At 40.7% G+C, this 23,212-nt stretch overlaps 2 protein-coding genes across 2 annotated transcripts in view; one reads left to right on the top strand and one right to left on the bottom strand.

Moving 5' to 3' along the window:
• The window catches only part of MCPH1 (microcephalin 1), a 502,356-nt gene that overhangs the window by 274,986 nt on the left and 204,158 nt on the right, over positions 1 to 23,212 (top strand). The gene's annotated exons all lie outside the window — the stretch shown is intronic.
• Positions 1 to 23,212, bottom strand: part of ANGPT2 (angiopoietin 2) — a 43,515-nt gene that overhangs the window by 16,361 nt on the left and 3,942 nt on the right. The window contains exons 2-4 of the mRNA XM_069726817.1: positions 9,285 to 9,440; positions 5,441 to 5,562; positions 29 to 261 (exon numbers count right to left, since the gene is read on the bottom strand). Of these exons, the coding sequence (XP_069582918.1) occupies positions 29 to 261; positions 5,441 to 5,562; positions 9,285 to 9,440 (511 nt within the window). The remainder of the gene's footprint in view (positions 1 to 28; positions 262 to 5,440; positions 5,563 to 9,284; positions 9,441 to 23,212) is intronic.

Here is a 23,212-nt window from a genome sequence, read left to right as displayed (position 1 = left end):
TTGTATTTCCTGGATGTGTGTATCGTACCTGTTTGAGGTGCCATCCGTGTTAACAAATTATCAACGGTCTGCATCAAGTCATGCTGCTGTTTTTGTAGAAGGGAATTATTTGCTGATGCTGTGATGAGCTGCTTTTCTAGGTCTTCAATTATCGAGTTTTGTTTCAGTACTAAGACTTGAAGTTTATCCTTTTCTTCTTTCATTGATTGCAGTTGTTGAGAATGCTTATCTTCCATGCTTAGAACTTTCTTCTCTAAATAGCTGCAACAAAAAACAAATTAGCCATCATGAAAGCAGATGTGAATATCATGTTTACCATTAAAGCTGACATGGTATTGTACCCCTTCTCAATTGCTATATTCCCCCCATATAATATAATCACCTAGCTTCGCATCACCCTAGGTTCCTAGGACGTTGTTACACCATGTGAGCCCTGCAGTCAATCAGTGGCTGCTTTGCTCTCACTACCTTCAGACAAAAATATTACCCTGAAAAAAATTGGAGCTGCCACTCTCATTACCTCCAGTGGTCAATTACTTCTGAAGGAAGTGCGAGTGGAGCAGCCACTGATTGGCTACAGGGCTCACATGCTACAATAACTTCCCGGGAGACCGGCGCCTACTCTGATGGAATGGCGCTGTCACCAAAAGTGAGTATAGGCTGTATTTATTATATACTGGAGGATTATAGTAATTGAGAAGGGACTGTCTGAGTAGTGGACAACCTCTTTGAGGACCTGGAGATTTTTCATTTTTGCGTTTTTGTTTTGACCGTACCTATTTGCCATTACTACTTTTATGTTTTCCATCAACATAGCCATATGAGGACTTGTTTTTCATGGGGTAAATTCTAGTTTTGAATGGCATAATCCATTTTACCTTACATTACAACATGATTATCCAGGTCAGTATGATTTTGATAATACCAAATTAGCAATTTATTTGTTTTTTGTTAAAGTGTAAAAAATTCAGAATTTGTTACCAATCAAAAATGTTTTTCTATTTTTTATTTATTCATGGAACTGTATGTACAGATTCCATGGAGTAGGTAAAGAAAAACTAAGTTCTTATCTTTTCCTGTTTTCTGGGATAGAACTTAGGTCATGTATCTACAAGAACAGCGCACAGGTAGTACCCATATGCCTAATATACTGTACTAGGACTTTGCTGAAGGCACGCCTTGCATTTTGAGTACTTTTTCATAGATGTTTAATTCCACAAAAATAGTCACATTGAAAAGTTGAAACTGGCTGCTGAAAATAAAGTTTGCACCCCTGACGTAAGCAATATCTTGTAGATTGTGAGCCTTCGCGGGCAGGGTCCTCATTCCTCCTGTACCAGTTATGATTTGTATTGTTTAAGATTATTGTACTTGTTTTTATTATGTATACCCCTCCTCACATGTAAAGCGCCATGGAATAAATGGCGCTATAACAATAAATAATAATAATAATAATATTTGGGTCAACTGAAACCTTTATAATTTAGTCCACATCTTTTATGACCGTCATACAAACAATAATTTGGCTGATAATTCAGCCTGCTGATTATTTTTTTTTAAATCCTTATATTTAGCCTGAAGTGATTTCGCCTGACTCCCATACACAGGTGCTATTGCTTTGCCTAGTGCTCCTGTGTTCTCCATGAACGAGCTGCTGCCAGCCGTCTCTAAGGGAGAACAACTTGATTTTTAACTCCTCCGAAAATCATCTGGGGCGGGAACCTTAATTCCTCTGATAATCTTCTAGGACGGGATCCTTAACTCCTCCGAAAATCATCTGGTGCTCCAATACATTATATCATTAGGCTAATGTGTATGGGGAGATTGGTTTAGGTGTGGATCAAAAGGCAGCACACCTACATGGGTTAAATAACTTTATTTTCATTGGGGCTTGTATGTATTGGACATTTAATATGTTCAGCATTAGACCTGGCGTAATAATAATTTGTTGTTTCATGCCCAAATCCCTGTGGGAAGGCTATTGATTGAGGTTACTTAAGCCGTGTTGTATTTTATTCTTCAAGCATTAGAAAGGCGACAGGAGCCATGTCAGTTGTCTGTTCAGTCCACATTAGGTATTTATTACTTTCTATTTATAACAGATGGAGCTACTGGAATGTTAAAAATGTCCACTAACCTAATACATATGGCAACCTAGATAACATGGTTTAACCCTGGCATTGAAAGGCCCTTTTACAAGCTAATGGTGATAAAGTCCGTGTTGTTATCACATCTTTATTGTGTCAAGTTGTATTTATTTCAGATGTGGGTTTGTACCATTTGCTGGTATGCAGTAATGACAAATAGGGGTTACTAGAAAGACCGAGCTTCTGATTCTTGGAATCCCAGTACTGAAAGTTAAACCAGTTTGTTGTAGCTTCCACTGGGATTCTAAAGACAATTTTAAAAAAGATAAAGAAAATTCAATAAACGGAAGATTTGTTGAAATGTCGTCATAATCCATGTGCGAACCCAACCCAGTATAGATGTGTACAACTATGAGAAGTGGACCAAATGCAAGAGATAACAGATTTAAAAAAATTGCTCGGTCAGCCAGCTTGGATTAAATACAGAGACTAAATGAAAATGTATTTTATGTTTATAAATTTTTTTTGGATGTGGGAGGGATTTTTTTTGAGGGGTCATTATGGCAAAAAATAATTTATACTCCATTGATTTCCATTCAAAGAGTCTTCCTGGGTTCTCCTGGTCTCTACCTTCTAGTCCCCCTCGACAAACCAAAAATAATAACTACAGCCAAACACTGAACAGAGTTGAGAAAAAAAGATTCACATGGCCTTGTTCCGGCAGCCACGTTGATAGTCTGTGGCGTATACACCAGAGTTCTGCAAACCACCTCCTACTTCTACTACTACATCCTTGTCACTTCTGACTAGTAGGTTAAGCGCTATGTCACTTATCCATCGATTCGCAACAGTAATGTCATGCCAGACTTGCCAATTAAAAGATTTGCTGGGAAAGATGAAAGAGGAAAAGGTTCTGAGGGCTCTGGCCTAGTGGCCACAGACAAGCAACGGACCAAGGGCCTACAAAAGTTTTGGCTCATTTGTACCGAGCAGTCATTTCTTGTTTGGAGAGAGACCAGAAACAAAATTACTCAGAAACCTCGGAAATATCAGTGCAAATATGCCGAGGTCTGTAACTATGTAGTAATACTGCGCATCTGAAAAATTGTGTTCTGTAATGCTTTCAACCCAACCAAAATCATGTAGCATTACCCCAAGGGCTACTCAACACGGCAATGTTTAATGTCTGTCTGGTATCATCGTATACCCTACTGTCTGCACACTGGTCCTATAATTATATTATATTATGATAGTAATTTTACTTTTTAATGTTTTTATGTGCATACATGCAGAATAAAATAAAGATGCACTGTACACCATTAAATGTTGATTTCTGGCCGACAATTGTCCATAGAAGGCAAAGATCCATAATATCCACATTCATAATACAGGTGTGAAAATGACATGCAGTTTAGATGTGTTACAGATGTGACAATGTAGAATTTTATTTTTGATAATTTGAGAATTTATAGAGGCAAGCTGCACAAACATGCTGTATTGAATAGTGATGTATGGTGTAAAGAATAGTGATATACGGTATGTTTCTATCTAGATGTGCAGAGTATAGTTGGATCTTGTTTATCTTGCAATATAGGTCATTCAGACTGCATAAATACACGTATTCCAGGCACAGGATGGGATGTAATAGACAGAAAGAGAGAATAATATGTCATTGTGTCTGTGGAAATGCTTTTTATCTCCGTCCTGAGGAAGAACCCCTGAACTCTGGCACAATTGCTGTTTTATGAAAACAGATGGTATTTCCTCTATTGATCACTGGGGAAATGAGCATGATCACCGTAATAATCACCTTGTAAAAAACATTATCTATGGCTTTTGGACACCGGCACTGCACAATGAATAGACTTGTGTTACCCAATACTACTGCGCTGTGTTCAAAACAACTCTGGCCAAGTCCTGCAGCTCGTCAGGAAAGTACCAACTAGTGAAACATTTACATGGTTGCTTTAATATCTGGGCACTTGTACTTTTTGCTTTTTAAGTTTCACAAATTAGCAATATAATTAAATTGCAAAGCAATTTACTTTGAGTCATATCAGATCGTAAAATGTTGTTTTGAAAATTAATTCTACTTTCAGATATATTAGAAAACATTTAATTTCCAAACTCATAAATTATAAATCCTTATGCACAATAAGAACATATTATGATCTGTTGTGTTCACGTTCATTGCTGATAATGTTTATAGATGTCTACAACCCCTAATGAAGACTACTTTGTTTCTCATTACTGCCGTGTAAGAAAGTGATTCCAACTAGTTTAAAGGGGTTGTCCGAAACCAAAGGTGAATTTCACACTAAATGTCTATCTATTTAACTTAATAAACTATTCACTTTTCTAATATACTTCAATTAAACCTCTCCTACCATTCTTTCTCTACTCTACTTTTTTATATATAAAACTTTTCATGACCTACCTTTTGAGAATCTCCAGTGCATGCTGGGACTCTTAAACCAGTCATCATCATGGGGCTGAGGTGGGAGTCACTGCCACAGCTGCTGCCTCCCACCCTTAAACGAAGCTGTATTGGTGACGTCCTCTCCACTGACCATGCGTCGGTTGTCAATTACATCACATGCTCAGAATTCGCTAGTTTCCTTTGAATGTGCACTAACATTGTGCTCACTGTCTGGATCTAATGTGAAATAACGAACCGGCAAGAGAGCACACTGTCAGTCTATTGAAAAGGACAGAAAGCCATAAGCAGGGAGAACCGAGACCAGCCCCTGTAATGGACACCACCATCTTAAGGCTGGAAACATCAGTGACGTCTGTTTCGAGGGCTGGTCTGGTTTCTGTTCTCCCTGCTTGCCAACTTCTCTCCTTTTCAATGTGCACTGTCAATGTGCTCTCTTTCCTGCATGTCTCTTTACTCTTTACTTTAGACCAGGTGAGAGTGCACATTTAAAGAAATATAGCACACAGCGCATATACTGAGCAAGCGTTGTAATTGACAACAGGGCATGCTCCGTTGAGTAGGGACAAGCCCAGCCTCTGAAACGTACATAACTGATGACACTTCATTTCGTGGTGGGGACGGCAGCTGCGGCAGTGAACACCATCCAGGCCCCTGATGACATCTTGTGTAAGAATCCTCATTGTATGCTAGATTACACAAACAAAATGTCAATGCAAGTTAAAAAAAATATATATATATAAAAAAAATAATTGGAATATTTACAGTAGAGAGGGAATCATAAGGAATTTTTAATTGAAGCAACGTGCAATAGAAAGTGGTTAGATTAAATGCATAAACATTTATGAAATTCACCTTTGAGTTCGGACACCCCATTTAAGTTGTTGTCAATAAAAAATCAAGCCCAATGCTTTACCTGTTCTTGTCTTGTAATTTGTTTATTTCAGTGGTTTGATCTGTTATTTGCTTTTCCAGTTTGTTAGTCGAAAATGAGTTTTCCAAAAGCTGAAGTTCAAGACGGCTTGTTTGATTAAATACCTGTTAAAATAAATGAAAATGGGTGGTGAATACGATTTCTTATTGCTGATGCAATTTTAGACTCCTAGGCTTACACTGGCACTGTTGCATTTGCTATACCAGTGGTCATCAACCTTCGGACAAGGCGACATTAAGTCTATTGTAGTCTCTTGCATCGTGTGTACTTGGAGTAATCAGTAATAATAACGAGCGAAGATCTTTTTTTTATCATCAAAGTTAATCTTTCATTTAACTGCAATGTTTTTATCTTGTGACCACATTATTTGTTTTCTAATTGTGGTTATAATCTGAAGTAGCTGATTTCCTAGGCAAGAAGCACGAGCTTGTATGCTATACTGCTGCAGGCGCTGGCCGGGACTTCTTGATTTAGTGCTCCTGAGCTAGGGAGAATACACAGTGTAGGCTGGCGGCTCAGCCAATGCCGCTGGCTTGAGCATCAATCATCATCAGTGCGCCACCCCCTTTATACAGTGCTGGGAGACAGAAGTGGTGCACACCTAAAAAGTGAAAGTGAGTTTACCACTTTAATGATCAAACTATTTTGGCATCAGTGTCGTCACCCCAATAACCATCAAAAAAGAAAGACTTAGCACTGTGGACTCGTGAAGCCACCAATAATTACATAACATTTTGTGGATAATTAATAATTTTCAGTGGTTGGAAAATCCCCTTTAATCTAGTGCTGATTTATTAAACTTACGTGAAAAGCATGGCATACTTAAGAAATGACTACGTTTTTATATGAGAAATAATTCAAGATTTTTGTCTTGTGCTTAGATCGTTCTTAGGAATGTTATTTATTCCATTGATGAGAATGTCTCGGAAGGAAAACGCTGCGATAGACGTTTGTACATTTTGCATCATCATGCTACATGCTGTTCTGACAATACTATTTGTGTAATTGTTCCATTTTCTGCTTTTATCTGGAGCCTGTGTCTCTTGACAGGAAGACCTCATTACTCATATCCGTCATGCTAAATTTTTACTTGAGGATAAGATTTCACATTTTTAGGTTCCTTGCAAAAAGAAAGCTCTTAACTATGATCCCGACACATTTTCCGAAGGAACGCAAAAAAAAGAGTAGATTCAATTCACAAGTGCTATTTTGTGTGTTTATTAACATGCTCTGTTCACATTTAAAAGGAATGTCCCTTGTTAAGGGTGGATGCAATGTCCCTTGTTAAGGGTGGATGCAATAGCGTGGTTGTAGGGCTTCATGCAGGACTAGTGAATGAGTGTGAGGTGGGCTCCCCTGGATGCAATTATAGGCCTTGGTGTGATTTCTGCTGGGAAGCTTTGACTGTCAGTATGCCAATAATGGGGAGAGGAGAGCTGGATGTCACTACTTGGTGGTCTCCCAGGGTGGTGAAGATGAATCTTGGATGTGGCTCGCGACCCTCTCTGAGCTGAATGTGGCTCTCAAGGCTAGAAAGGTTTGGAATTTCTGCTCTAGTTTCTAACAGTGGGAAATATGAAAACATTTTATTTTATTTTTTTAAATATAAAAAATATAAAAACCTTTAAAATGTAATTGATAACTTTAAACAACATATTTCTTTTAAGATTAGTATAGTCGTTATTAAATACATATTATTGCATTTCTGAAGCGGAGCTACCACTAAACAGGACTCTGTGAATCGTTGATTAGTGTCTGTATCTTTCTATCTTCAGGGTAGCAATATAAATGTCTTAATCCAAAAAAGCAGTAATTTGACAAGTAAACTGCTTTGATTACAGCGGAGGTAATGGCCTATGACTAGTACTTGACACCGTTCCCCTTTCTTGGAAAAAAAAGGAAACATTTAGCAATAGTTTATAATTAGGACATTATTGAGTAACTTATAGACAGGAAATTGCCTACCTTAGAGCAGCCAGTCTATTGTTATTTTTTTCGCTACAAGTTAGAAAACCAAGCGCCCATTTATATTGGCCAATAATCGGGAATGGTCTTAAAGGGAACCTGTCACCCCCCCCCCCAGGCGTTTTTAACTAAAAGAGCCCCTTGTGCAGCACTAATGCAGCATTCTGTCAAGGTGGCTCTTTTAGTTGTGGTCCCTTTCAATGCTAAAATAATTGTTTTTATAATTTGTCCCTGATACCTAGAATTTGTCAGGGGGGATGTCTTTTCCCACCGGACCCAAATGCCTCCCAGCCATCACTCTATACTCTGCGCGCCGGGCTCCACCTCCTCTGCCTTCATTAACGTCCCACTGGCGCTCCCGGATTTACCACCTTGTCAGTGACCACCGCAGTGCGTCCCTCGCTTCCCAGACGACCTTCTGCGGTCGGAGCAGCAGCCGCAACAGCGACCACTTAGAGTAAGTCAACACGCAGCAGTCGCCCGTGTGTTCTGCTGCGGCCCCGGCGCCTGTGCCGTACGTTTTTTTTGGTGCATGCGCAGTTTGCACTGCCTTTCGAACTTACAGCACAGGCGCCGGGGCCACAGCAGAACAGACGGGCGACTGCTGCGTAAGCGAGGGACGCACCGCGGTGGTCGCTGACAAGGCGGTAAATCCGGGCGCCCCAGTGGGACGTTAATGAAGGCAGAGGAGGCGGAGCCCGGCACGCAGAGTATTGAGTGATGACTGGGAGGCGTTTGTGTCTGGGGGGAAAAGACATGCCCCCCTGACAAATTCGAGGTATCGGGAACAAATTAGAAAAACTTATTTTAACATTGAGAGGGACCACAACTAAAAGAGCCACCTTGACAGAATGCAGCATTAGTGCTGCACAAGTGGCTCTTTTAGTTAAAAACACCTGGGGGGGGTGATAAGTTCCCTTTAATAGGCTGGCAAACACCTTGCTTAAAAATTGTCATGTGTAAGCAGGACATGTGCTGTTGGGAACTGTGATATTCTGTGCACACAGAATGATTGTTGTGCGTATGGCAGTGTGCTCGGACTGTTACAGGCTAAACCGGTTAAGGTATGTTCCCATGTAAGCTCTGCGGGTTGGGTGCTGCGTACATCCACAGCCTCCAACCTGCATCAGCCAGATGTTACAGCATAGTGGATGGGATTTTAAGAAATCCAATCTTCACTATGTGTGCACAGACGCCTCCGGCTTCCCTGCTGAGACGGACATGCGGCACGTCTTTCCAGACTGCAGCATGTCTATTTGTCTTGCGGAGACGCTCAGTCTCCGCAAGATAAATATCACCAGTCCAATGTATTGGGTGCGGTGATTCCACACGGTTCAATGAACACATGCGGAATCACCTGCATTCAAAAGCCTTCAGCCGATTACTGACCGTGGGGACGTAGCCTTATTAAACGACCGGTTATTAAACTTGAAATATCTAGATTCAAGTATACAGCAATTTTTTTAAGTTTTGCGAGTGATTTAATTAAGTATTCTGGAGTTAAATGACTATGTCCATCTTGCCTTGTTCTAGTTTCTCGGATGATCATACAAAATATGGGGGCGGGGGTTTAGGTCTGGGTGATAATAGCAACTCTTGTGATTAAGGTGATTTATGGAGAACAGAAATGCTTTAGTCTGGCGAGCATGGAGGTTCAGCTCTGAACCAGAGATTAATGGAGCATTTTACAGACCATGTTTCTTCCGGAGTGTGTTAATAGTACACACATTTTACATAAACAGCACAAACTGTATGACTGCACCTAAGACAATATTCTCCTTTGTTCAGGCATATTTTGAGTTGCGGCACCACCCTGGTACTGTTATGGCAGACTGCACGAAATATGGCTGTGACCGGTTACCTGGGCTTCGACGTCTGTTAGCTTCTTCGTCTGCTCTGCAGTTTGATTGAGCAAATTTGTCCCAATTTCCATCATCATAGCAGTGTGATTCTGCACTGCGTGTTTTTGCATCTCCACCATCTCTTTTTTCATGCTGTCTTGGACATAGTTTTCAAGCTGCCAAAGAGAAAAGACGTAAAAGGTTTCTGGATGTCGGACAATGCTACCTACAAGTGACATCTTGGATCATGACTGCCTTGTGAGGCACAAGTACTAACAGTCCATATTGGAAAAAGTCCACTTGTGTTTGGACGCAGCGAAGGTGGTTAATAACCATACATCAAGTGATATTAGTTTTAGGCCAACCCAGAAGAGTGCAGTGTTTTAGATGCCCCTACAAACATATCTATAGGACGCAACATAGAAAGTGATTCATCGGCAGCAAATTTTGATATCCGTTTGTTTCCTGCTTATTTGGTTTTGTTCACTATTGTCTTTACAGGGAATCTGTCACCAGGTATTTGCTACCCCATCAGAAGAAAGATGTACAGGCAGAGTCCCTGATTCCAATGATGTATCACTTACTGGGCTGCTCGCTGCAGTTTTGATACAATCACTATTTTATCTGTTTCAGATCTACCTGTATAACCCTACCCACACCACTGACTGACAGCTTACTGTGTCCACTGTGCATAGGCAGAAAACTGCTAATCACTAGTGGATTGGACTAGATAACAGCAGGTTTACCAGTTCTCTAGTGATAATCTCCTGGTGATAAAATGGTAATTTTATCAAAATAACACCAAGCAGCCCAGTAAGTGATTCATCGCTTGAATCAGCATCTCTCTGTGTTATGTCGATTTCAAATTAGGTTTAAAAAAACTGGTGACAGATTCCCTTTTAAGTAAGCTTCTTTCACAGGTTTTCCATTAGAAAATTACCATCAGTCATTGCTAACTGTGATGGGGAAGGGTCAAGACTAATTAATGTTTTGGGGGGTTAATGGAGGTCACCTTAGTTACAGATTCATAGCTTCTATGCCAGAATCTTAAAGACAGAAGAAAGGCAGACATTTTTAGAATGTCTTCCGCAGTGATAAAGTCTTTTAAATTGAGTACTAATGTACAGTAGCCGGCCTGTTACAGTAGCAGTACAAAGCCTGTTAGTTGTTACTTGCCAGTTGTTGGCCATAGGTCATCAGTATGTCTGGTATTGTACATGTTGCATCTGTTCTATTAATAGGTCTCATCTAAAGAAGTGCTTGTGTGAAAGCTTGTAGACCATCATCTGCTAGTTGAGCACTACAGGGGATTGGAGCACTGATGCGGTTATGACTGTTCTTGCAAAACTTTGCATTACATTGTTTTCCTTAACTTTACACCGATTTTTCTTTGATCTCAGAGGACACCTTTACTCAAAGAGATAACATTTTACTTCTGCATAGCGCATCTTTTCTTAATTTTTATCCTGAAAGTAATTTCGATGTGTAGGGTCTTAACAACATACAGTACAGTTGCATTTTTCTTTTCTTTTTTTTTCTTTTAGCAAATTTCATCTGCTGGAAAATTGACCTGTGGGTACAGATTTTAATTCTGCAGCATGTCAATTTCTACTGCTGATTTTCAGTCTTTGCTGTGCATATCTGACACAAAAATCTACAACAAATGAGTATGTCACTGATTTTTGCCTTGGATCGGTTGAAGAGTTTTTTCCCTAAATTTACTCCCCTTTTGGGCATACTGTAAATGTCTAAAATTTACATAGCCATGTATTCATCCTGCCACTAACGCACTGTCGAAAATTAACATAGCCATGTGTTCACCTTGCTACTAACACATTGTCGAAAATTGACATAGTCATATGTTCATCTTGCCACCAACGCATTGTCGAAAATTGACTTAGCCATGTGTTCATCTTGCTACCAACGCACTGTCGAAAATTGACTTAGTCATATGTTCATCCTGCCACCAAAACTGTCGAAAATTGACTTAGCCATATGTTCATCCTGCTACCAACGCACTGTCGAAAATTGACTTAGCCATGTGTTCGTCTTGCTACCAACGCACTGTCGAAAATTGACATAGCCATGTGTTCATCTTGCTACCAATGAACTGTCGAAAATTGACTTAGCCATGTATTCATCTTGCTACCAATGCACTGTCGAAAATTGACTTAGCCATGTGTTCATCTTGCTACCAACGCACTGTCGAAAATTGACTTAGCCATATGTTCATCCTGCCACCGAAGCACTGTTGAAAATTGACATAGCCATGTGTTCATTCTGCCACCATTAATGAGATGGTGCGAATATGCTGGTATTCTTCACAATTTTAAGGTTTTTTTTAATAACTCAGTGTATTCTATGTCTTTGTATGATTATGAATATAATGTGGCATGTTTTATAAGGGTTGGAAGATATTTATTCATGCTGTTCGTTTTCTACCATAGTGGCTATTCTGATAATATTCCTTTTTGTCAGTCATTATCCACTTGATCTTATATAGAATTTGTTTTGAGGGTTGCAACTTATCTTCTGCAGCAAGAGCCTAAACAAAAACATCCCAAACATCTTTTGATATTTCAAGTGGTATTTCGTGTACATACATGTTCCATGAACCGGGCAGGATGTTCTATTCAGGTAGATATCTTGAAAAGCTACACTAGCACCATAACTTTCAACACTGGCAGCTTGTTGAAGAGGACTACCATAATTGGCTACCATGATATGTCTGTTTTGGTAAGCAATCCCAATGAAATAAGAGTTCAGAAGTACTTTTTCCTAGAACACTGCTTCGGTTATTCCTAGCAGGAATTTAGGAATAAATGAATACCTGGGGAGATGGTGTCCCTACACAGTTTAACATTGACCATTTGGTGGTGACTTTGTAGGGACATACCCTTTTAACAAAGCAGAATGTTACCACTCAGATGTCAAATCATAAATTTCCATAAGGAATAGCAAAAAAAAACTTAGTTTTAGGATATCTTAGAGTTCTGTTATTGTATTATTTTCCTTGATTGAATTTTCCAAATAATTGTTACCAACAAGGACTTACAGGGAGAGCGACAAACAGGGAAAACCTTCACGCTGCAGAGAGCTGAAATTGAGGCTGAAATGTAAGGGCTAATCTGAATGCACTGGCTCAGAGACACGGGAACAGATTGTTACATTTGTGATCTTATAAACTGTGGGGCCTTTAGTTGTATTTTTTTTTAAATCAACAATAGATTATCCCATGGTACTTTTCTTGCCACCAGCATGAAGTTTTGGAAACTTTTTAACTAAGGCCTAATAAAGTTGTCAGTCATGAGTTTTCTTCTTAACATCTAGTAACAGGAAAGATATATATCTTGGTACCGTGTTAGCCAGTAGACTCTCAATTCTAAATATTTTTCTAACATCTAGTAAGACATTTTTCTAATAGTAAAAATACTAATGATGCTGTTGTTGTGAAAATGGTTGGTACAGCATCTTATTATATTTTGTCTGTTGTCATCCCTTGGATCCATATTCTTGAGCAATTAGTTTTGCATGCTCAAAGGTGCACAGGAGACTATAAAATAAATAAGGTGGACAAGTGATCAAAAGCCCTGCTTGTACAAAACATGGAAGGGATTATAGATAAAGCAGAAACAGGTCTGTTGGATGTGTTACCCTTAGCAAATGTTTGACCTTGGTTTACAAAAAGTATGTAATGAAGAATGAGAAGCATGTCAAAGTTCAAATGTCTAAAGTGATCTTTTATTTCACTGTCACGTACCACAAACAAACACTGTGTGTATGGAAAGTTGAACTTTGTGTAGTCATTTGAGGGCATCACAGATTTGGTACCCCACTGACAAAGTATCTACTGACATATTCGAGTAACACTCCGTGTACACATTTAAAAGGTTGCTCTTTTTTGCCATTTGTTTGGTCAATGATGAATCTAAATGCATGATTCTGTGGGCCTGTCATCTTCTTTATCAGTAACAGTCATACTTAAAGGAGTATGCTCAAGTTGTGTGTTGGTTGGTTAGGCGCTTCTCCTGCTACTGTAACACGTTAATGTGTTGTCATTGTCCTGAAGTGTAGACTTTTGTCACTATATTTACATATAGAGAAAACATGCCCTTTGAACAAGCACATGGCTCAGGAAAGTAAGCAGCCATGATTAGGAGACCTGCTCTGGAAAATGCGAATGTGGAAGCTGGTGATTTTTGGAGGACTGATAACAGATTAGGAGTTGAGAGGTAACAGGAGTGAAGTGAACAGCTAGAAACCATCAGCTGAAACGAGCTGACTGAGATTTTCAGAGTTAACTTATCAGCATGGATATGGTAAATACATTTAATATTCTCTATACAGTTATCAGGTTCTCCAATCTGGGAAATATAATAAGAGTTACAACTTTAACAGTATACTATAGAGCTGACAAACAAAAGTATTACCAATGCATAAAGGGAAATTACCATCAGAAAATGACCTATTGATTTATCTTTTTTACGCAGTAGAATGTACCTGTACATAATTTCGAGGGTGATCGTCTGTGGAGAAGGCTAAGGAGTACAGAAATCTCCATATGCTGCAGATACCTCCTATATTAAATAGCCAGCATCTGTTTCTAACCGCCATGGCCAGACCTAAGCTTTGACTGTGGCTGTCAGCCAATTAAGCACCACTGTCAATCACTCACGGTGTTTAAATGGAACACGCACCATTGTTCTAATTTATCAGCTCCCATTGGTACCCCGTGACACTAGGCCAATGGGTTACCATAACAGCCAGGGGGCCTGCTGAAGTACCATGTAACTGCCAACTTGGTCCTTGAAGGAGACCTCAATTTTCACTATAAACGTGCTTGAAAACTAGGTATTGCATTACATAGTATGTGATAGGGCGATTGCAGGCTGTAGTCCCCTGTGGGAACTAAAATATTAAGTGAAAAAAATTGTTAAAATTATCACCCAGCTTTACCCCCATTAAAAATAAATATATAGTATCACCATTTTCATAAGTCATATTTATGAAAAAAAAAATCATAAACCAGATTGGCAAATGCCGTTGCAAGAATAAAAGTCAAAATGCCAGAATTGCAGTTCTTCGGTCAACATAGCCAAAAAAAAAAAAAAATCTGCAAAAACAGATCCAAGCATCTCATTGGATAGAAGAGTTGCAGTATTTTCTAATTATATTTAATAACACTGTGTTTTTACTCAGAGTATCCTACAATTATAGTGAAAGCAGCAGAGGTCAATAGGTTGTCGTATCATGCTACCTAAACCATTTCTCTCATGTTTCTAGCCAAGACTACGCTGATTTTATGAGAAGTCTAATCCCATTCCACCAAGCACATGTTTAGACTCTACATATGAGCATGCAGATTCCACATGACACTCTTGCAGTGATTGCCTGACCTCACCTTTCTGTCCCCGCATTTTCTAGTGATTGCCACTTCCCTCATTTAATCCCAAAACACAAAGTCCCTTTGAACCCATCACTGAACACTTGCCGCGCAGGAATGTGCTGCAGATTATAGGAATACTATTTCTGATGGAATGTCTGTCTTTCTTTTGAATGTTTGTTACAAGAAAATAATCCATAATGATAAACCTGTATTGTTTTTTAAGATACCGTAACAATTCTACCATTTTGGAAGAGCCTCTAGGAAGTGAAAGTGATGGACACCCATTGAATTTGAAGGGATGGCCCAGATTAAGTCTCTAAAGGGACACCCACTACACCCAGTGGACCTCTTTTGACTCCTAGTGAGGTCTGTTGGTTATTTTTATGGTGTTTGGCATTTTATCTAAAGAATTTAGCAGCCTGCTGAGCAAATTTCTCTGTATAAGGGGTTATCCCTTTTCAAAGGTCATCACTCCAGAGGCTAAGAAGCAAGAAATTAAAGCTGAGCTGTCACTCGCTCTCCTGGGGTCCGGCGCTGCCTCTCGCCACTGCCCCAGTGATTGTATATATTCTGGCAGCAGTCACAATGACCGCTCTGTACCCAGTCACTAAGCTTAGCTCTCCTGCCGATGTACACACCACAATATGATCGCACTGATTGGCTACAGCCTCCTTGATATTCTGGAGGGATAATCTTTTGAAAGGGCAATCCCGTTAAATATGATTGATTCTATGACAGAGGATGCAATTGGAGACTCTAGCACATGTAAACATAGCTTAAGTCTGTTTGCAGAAGCTCAGAGTTAACATTAGTTGGAATTTTTGCAGTAGCTGTTACCAATGTAGGTGTATGACCCTGCTAAACCTATTAGTGTATATTAGTAATAAACGAACGTGCTTGGATAAAGTGTTATTAGAGCATGCTCAGAGGTGCTAAGGCTACGTTCACATTTGTGTCGTTGGGCGCAGCGTCGGCAACGCAACCAACAACGCAAATACACAACACAGCGTTTTGCGACGCATGCTTTGTCATAGGATCGCACAGCAGGAATTTTGGTGCAGGGAAAACGCTACAAGTAGCGTCCTCTGCGCCCTGTCTGTGCATCAATATGACGCATGCGTCGTAAAACGCAATACAACGCATATCGGCGCATGTCCATGCGCCCCCCATGTTAAAGATAGGGGAGCATGACGCATGCATCGGTATGCGTCGACGATGCTGCGCCCAAAGACGCTAATGTGAACGTAGCCTTAGAGTGTCTTCGGCGTGCTCAAAAAATATGTTCGAGTCCCCACAGCTGCATGTTTTGCAGCTATTTTTGACAGCCACAACGCATTCAGGGATGGCCTAACAATGAGCCATCGGGGACTTGAACATATTGAGATGTGCAGCTGCGGGGACTCGTACATATTTTTCAAGAACGCCGAAGACACTCTGTTAGCAACCGAGCATTCTCAGGTAACACCTTATCCCAGCATGTTCCCTCATCACTAGTGTTGAGCATTCCGATACCGCAAGTATCGGGTATCGGCCGATACTTGCGGTATCGGAATTCCGATACCGAGATCCGATACTTTTGTGGTATCGGGTATCGGTATCGGATCCATAAGGATGTGTAAAATAAAGAATTAAAATAAAAAATATTGATATATTCACCTCTCCGGCGGCCCCTGGACATCACGCTGGTAACCGGCAGGCTTCTTTGTTTAAAATGAGCGCGTTTAGGACCTGCGAATGACGTCCCGGCTTCTGATTGGTCGCGTGCCGCCCATGTGACCGCCACGCGACCAATCAGAAGCCGTGACGTCATTCGCAGGTCCTAAATTCCTAGAATTAGGAGTTTAGTGAATGAGAATGACGTTGCGGCTTCTGATTGGTCGCGTGCCGCTCATGTGACCGCCACGCGACCAATCAGAAGCCGCGACGTCATTCTCATTCACTAAACTCCTAATTCTAGGAATTTAGGACCTGCGAATGACGTCACGGCTTCTGATTGGTCGCGTGGCGGTCACATGGGCGGCACGCGACCAATCAGAAGCCGGGACGTCATTCCTCAGGTCCTAAACGCGCGCATTTTAAACAAAGAAGCCTGCCGGTTACCAGCGTGATGTCCAGGGGCCGCCGGAGAGGTGAATATATCAATATTTTTTATTTTAATTCTTTATTTTACACATTAATATGGATCCCAGGGCCTGAAGGAGAGTTTCCTCTCCTTCAGACCCTGGGAACCATCAGGATACCTTCCGATACTTGGTGTCCCATTGACTTGTATTGGTATCGGATATCGGTATCGGCGGTATCGGATATCGGTATCGGCGATATCCGATATTTTTCGGTTATCGGCCGATACTATTCGATACCGATACTTTCAAGTATCGGACGGTATCGCTCAACACTACTCATCACTAGTGTAGATCAGTTGCGTATTCGATTCAGTTCTGCTATAAAAGATTTAATAGGACATATTTATAGACTGACATAGAAGTGAAATATGCCCTGCCTCCTCCGATGAGTTTGCCTGTTTAGGAAGGTGGCACTAATTGGGCAGATGGCGGCATATACTGGAAACCTATTGGACGTTTTGACCCTTTTTACATAAAGTCCCACGTGATTGGCTTTCCCCATCTATGGTATCACGATCTCGCACTTGTACTTTTATGCTTTTTATTGTGTTATCTTGAATTGTTTGCTAAATGAGGTATTATATAACATTTACAGATATTCTGCAAGAATAAAAAGCTGTAGTATAAATATCTATTACAGAGATATTCACAATCACTAATGACTTATGCAAAAAGAAAAACAAAATCATATTTAATGTAAAACTAGTCCAATTCTATTAATAAAACACAAGAGAGATTCTAAGATTTCCTGTAGTCATTTTTGCTAAACCAGAGCGATGGAACACTATAAATCACAGCGTGTGAATAGGAGCCAACGAAGATTATTATTATTTATTATTATAGCGCCATTTATTCCATGGCGCTTTACATGTGAAAAGGGGTATACAAAATAAAAACAGGTACAATAATCTTGAACAAGTCATTACTGGTACAGGAGGAGTGAGGACCCTGCCCGTGAAGGCTCACAATTTACAAGGGATGGGTGAGAATACAGTAGGTGAGGATAGAGCTGGTCGTGCAGTGGTTTGGTCGATCGGTGATTACTGCAGGTTGTAGGCTTGCCAGAAGAGGTGGGTCTTAAGGCTCTTTTTGAAGGTTTCGATGGTAGGTGAGAGTCTGATATGTTATGGTAGAGAATTCCAGAGTAGGAGGGATGAGCGAGAGAAATCTTGTATGCGATTGTGAAAAGAGGAGATAAGAGGGGAGTAGAGAAGGAGATCTTGTGAGGATCGGAGGTTGCATGCAGGAAAGTACCGGGAGATGAGGTCACAGATGTATGGAGGAGACAGGTTGTTGATGGCTTTGTATGTCATTGTTAGACTTTTGTATTGGAGTCTCTGGGTAATGGGGAGCCAGTGAAGGGATTTACAGAGGGGAGAGGCCAGGGAATAGCGGGGGGACAGGTGGATTAGTCGGGCAGCTGAGTTTAGAATAGATTGGAGGGGTGCGAGCGTGTTCGAGTGGAGGCCACAGAGCAGGAGGTTACAGTAGTTGAGGCAGGAGATGATGAGGGCATGGACTAGGGTTTTTGCAGATTCTTGGTTTAGGAATGGACAGATCCGTGAAATATTTTTGAGTTGAAGGCGGCAGGAAGTGGAAAGGGCTTGGATATGTGGTGTGAAGGAGATATCAGTGTCAAGGATTACCCCGAGACAGTGAGCTTGTGGGACTGGGGAGAGTGGGCAGCCGTTTACTGTAATGGATAGGTTCGTTGGGAGGGGTGGTCGTGCGAGATGGTGGAAGACTGAATTCTGTTTTGTCCATATTAAGTTTTAGAAATCTAGCGGAGAAGAAGGATGAAATAATGGCTAGACATTGAGGGATTCTGGTTAGTAAGGTGGTGATATCTGGTCCAGAGATGTAGATCTGTGTGTTATCAGCATAGAGATGATACTGAAAACCGTGAGATTCTATGAGCTGTCCCAGGCCAAAGGTGTAAATGGAGAAGAGCAGGGGCAAGATGATGATTTTTTCTTGTTTTTGTATTTATAAAGATTTAATAATATGTGCATATAATGTCTTTTTCAGGCAGGTAATACTCTTATGTTAACAAGAATGTACATAAGCACTGCAGTGTAAAAACAACCCGCTGCTCATGTGTTCAGAGTTTTGAGGTTTTTTTTTAACTGTTTCATGTTTCTAAAGATGTAAATCGGTTAAGAGAAGTGCCATGACCATTCATCAGGCAGCTTCTGCTTAGAAGTGGCTCACTCAAGGGTGGACATATGATTGGTGCAACCTGTGCAGCCACACAGGGGACTAAGAGGTAAGGGGGCCCATTTCCACTTCCAAAGCACCAAAGCAAGTGGAATTGAACATTTTAATGGGCTACTGTACTGAAAAAAAGCCCAACTATTGGACTGAAATGGGTTCTTATATTGTTCTTGCACAGGCGTCCTTTCTTGTGTTTGTCCGCCGCTGCGCTCACTCAGGGCCGGTGTCAGCACCCAGGCAAGTTTCGGGGCCCTAGCAAGACGGGGGGTCCATTTTGACAAGTGTGACCAACTTTTTACTATTGATGCTGCCTATGCAGCATCAATAGTAAAAAGATATAATGTTAAAAATAATTTAAAAAATTAAAAATTCGTGCTATTCTCACCTTCCGGCGGCCCCCCCGCAGCCTTTCCGATCCTCGCTTCCGATGCTCCTGTTCCCAGTAATTCTTTGCGAAATGACATCAGATGAAGTAGGATCACGCGAGACCACTGCATCACAGGTCATTGTCGCAAAGCATCACTGGGAACGGGAGCATATAACTTTTTATTTTAATTCTTTTTCTTAACAGGGATATGGTGCTCACACTGCTATATACTATGTGGCTGGGTTATATACTATGTGGTTGTATTATATACTATGTGGGCTGTGCTATATACTACGTGGGCTGTGCTATATACTACGTGGGCTGTGTTATATAATAATCTTAATAATCTTTATTTTTATATAGCGCTAACATATTCCGCAGCGCTTTACAGTTTTTTGCACATTATCATCGCTGTCCCCATTGGGGCTCAAAATCTAAATTCCCTATCAGTATGTCTTTGGAATGTGGGAGGAAACCGGAGAACCCACGCAAACACGGAGAGAACATACAAACTCTTTTGCAGATGTCCTAGGATTTGAACCCAGGACTCCAGCGCTGCAAGGCTGCGGTGCTAACCACTGCGCCACCTTGCTGCCCGATATACTACGTGGGCTGTGTTATATACTACGTGTGCTGTGCTGTATACTGCGTGGGCTGTGTTATTTGCTATGTGGCTGTGTTATATGCTATGTGGCAGTGTTATATGCTACGTGGCTGTGTTATATACTTGGGCTGTGATGTATGCTACGTGGCTGTGCTATATGCTACGTGGGCTGTGTTATATACTATGTGGGCTGTGTTATATGCTACGTGGCTGTGCTATATGCTACGTGGGCTGTGTTATATACTACGTGGCTGTTCTATATGCTACCCATTTTGCACTTTTACAAATGTTCTACGTTAATACTTTCTAATGTTTACTTTAAAAAGCTTTCCATTAAAAAATTGTCATATTCAATGTATGCAGTTTTTTCTTTGCAACAAGTTCAACTAACAATAAAATGCCTACTGGTAACTGAGGAAGAGGGAGTAGGTCACAATAATTAGCATATAAGGGGTTGACTTATATAAGCCCCTCTGCTGTATGGTATTGTAGAATTTACAATAGCTATCACTCATGTAAGAAGGGAAATCTGTCATTGTAATTTACCTATATTTCTCTGCTGTATCTGTGCATCAAGTATGTGTTAAAGGGGGGTCCCACTGAGACTCTTTCGCCCGGGGCCCTCAAAAACGTGGAGCCGGCCCTGCGCTCACTATTTTATATATGCAAAACAAAGACCACAATGATGCCAGAGAGGACTCTGCCGGTATTTTCCCTTAAATGTTTTCTGCTTGCAAAACTCTGGCAATGCAATTTAGAAAAACGTTGTATAGGCTGGGTCCACATTGCGTTATGGCAGTCAGTTAGACCAGGGGTCCCCAACTCCAGTCCTCAAGGCCCACCAACAGGTCATGTTTTCAGGATTTCCTTTGCATTGCACAGGTGATTCAATTATTACCTGGGCAAGACTAAGGAAATCCTGAAAACATGACATGTTGGTGGGCCTTGAGGACAGGAGTTGGGGACCCCTGCGTTAGACGGACTGCGTTACACTGCGGCATAACACAGTGTAACGCAGTCCGTTAATGCTGCCATTAACCCCTATTATCGGGTGCATCGCCAATGCATGGCATAATCGGCATGCACTAGCGATGTGCCGTCATTCAGTGACGGAGCCTCGGACGCGGGCTGCAGTGTCTGAGGCTGCGTCACCGCTAGCACAGATGAATCATCTGCGCTAGCAGTATAGCATAACGCGATGGCGTGTATGCTATAACGTTAACGCAGCCCATCAACTCTATGCGTTGAACGGGCTGCTTTAGCGCAATGTGAACCTAGCCTAAGAATGTGTAAAGAATTTGCTCCCTTTCGAATGTATTACACCCACTAGCCTTAGTAGTAATCTTGTAAATAGTGACGATAGGCACACAAATTGCATCTATTCATTCCCTTAAAATAAGTTCACACTGATTCTTGTGGATTTTCCTTGAAATTACCACAAAAAAATAATTTGTGATTGGTTTGTTGCAAATGCTACTGTATTTTTTTTTTTGATGATTGGCAATCGAATTTGTGTGTGGGCAACCCGATTTAATTTGTAAATGGGGTACCGTATGTTAGTTCCATCTAGGACTTCTATTTGTATTATCATGATTGGTCTTGGCACTAAACCAAAAAATTTTTTTTTTGCATTTAAAGATTCATTTATTACACACTGATGACTACAGAAATGTATGATATGTCAAGTAGAATACATTCCAGTGTTTAGGTAAGAACAGTACACGTGTGCTAGATTTAGAGGTAATTTGTGGCTTAAAAAATTACTTTTTAAGTATAAAAATATTTTATAAATGATTTTCATTCTAACAGTATAAACAAACTGTAAGGTAAGAGAAGGTTAGTTAGATTAATTTATGATTGTGCAATTTAGGCACATGATATATGGAGGTAAAGTAATTGCCCAAGGTCAGGATGGAAGCTGGTACTAGGATTCTTAATGCTAATAAACTAGTCTTTCATCCTAATTCCACTTGACCTATGGCTACAACTGTAACCCGAGGAGCTCCTAAGATACTAGGAGTTGCAAAAGATATAATGGAATGCATAAAATACAGACTAAAAGCAAATTGGTCCAGCAAAATGGGAACAGATGGACCAATTATGATATTAGGATGGATCGCTTTCTAACTGTTTAAAGGTGTTTCATTTTATTGGTGCCCATCTGAGTAAGTGTGTAACCTTAATGTATGCAGACCTGAAAGCAGTTATTCAAGATTGGAAATTGGGGGATTCTAAAAAGTGACATCAACAAACTTAATTCAGTATGCTGTTCTTAAGTTGGCCATTCGTACATTTGGCAGACCACGATCTCTCCCAAATCCTCCATACTCCTGAGTGATTGGTCAAATGTTCATGTTTGAATGAGGAGAGAATAGAAAGTCTGTTGCCAGATGACTCTGGCAGCAGCCTATGTCCTCTGAAAACAAATGGATCCGGCCTTGACATTTCAACTGTATGGGGTAAGTGCAAACCACCTCTCTACTGCAAATTGAGGGTCTGCAGTGGGGGAAATAAGTATTTGATCCCTTGCTGATTTTGTAAGTTTGCCCACTGACAAAGACATGAGCAGTCTATAATGTTAAGGCTAGGTTAATTTTAACATTGAGAGATAAAGTATCAAAAATAAAACCCAGAAAATCACATTGTATAAATTATATAAATTTGTTTGTATTTTGCAGTGAGAAATAAGTATTTAATCCCCTACCAACCATTAAGAGTTCTGGCTCCTACAGACCAGTTAGACGCTCCTAATCAACTCATTACCTTCACTAAAGACAGCTGTCATACAAAGTCACCTTTATAAAAGATTTCTGTACACAGACTTAATGAATCAGTCAGACTCTAACCTCTACAACATGGGCAAGACCAAAGAGCTTTCTAAGGATGTCCGGGACAAGATCATAGACCTGCACAAATCTGGAATGGGCTGCAAAACCATAAGACGCTGGGTGAGAAGGAGACAACTGTTGGTGCAATAGTGAGAAAATGGAAGAAATACAAAATGACTGTCAATCGACCTCGGGGCACCATGCAAAATTTTACCTCGTGGGGTATCCTTGATAATGCAGAAGGTGAGCGATCAGCCTAAAACTACACGGGGGAACTTGTTAATGATCTCCAGACAGCTGGGACCACAATCACCAAGAAAACTATTGGTAACACATTACACCGTAAAGGTTTAAAATCCTGCAGTGCCCGCAAGGTCCCCCAGCTAAAGAAGGCACATGTGCAGGCCCGTGTGAAGTTTGCCAATG

Source organism: Ranitomeya imitator, chromosome 5 (assembly GCF_032444005.1).
Source record: "Ranitomeya imitator isolate aRanImi1 chromosome 5, aRanImi1.pri, whole genome shotgun sequence".
In the NCBI taxonomy this organism is placed as follows: domain Eukaryota; kingdom Metazoa; phylum Chordata; class Amphibia; order Anura; family Dendrobatidae; genus Ranitomeya; species Ranitomeya imitator.
The sequence above is the reverse complement of the archived record's forward strand: the minus strand, read 5'-3'. Positions and strand labels throughout refer to the sequence as shown.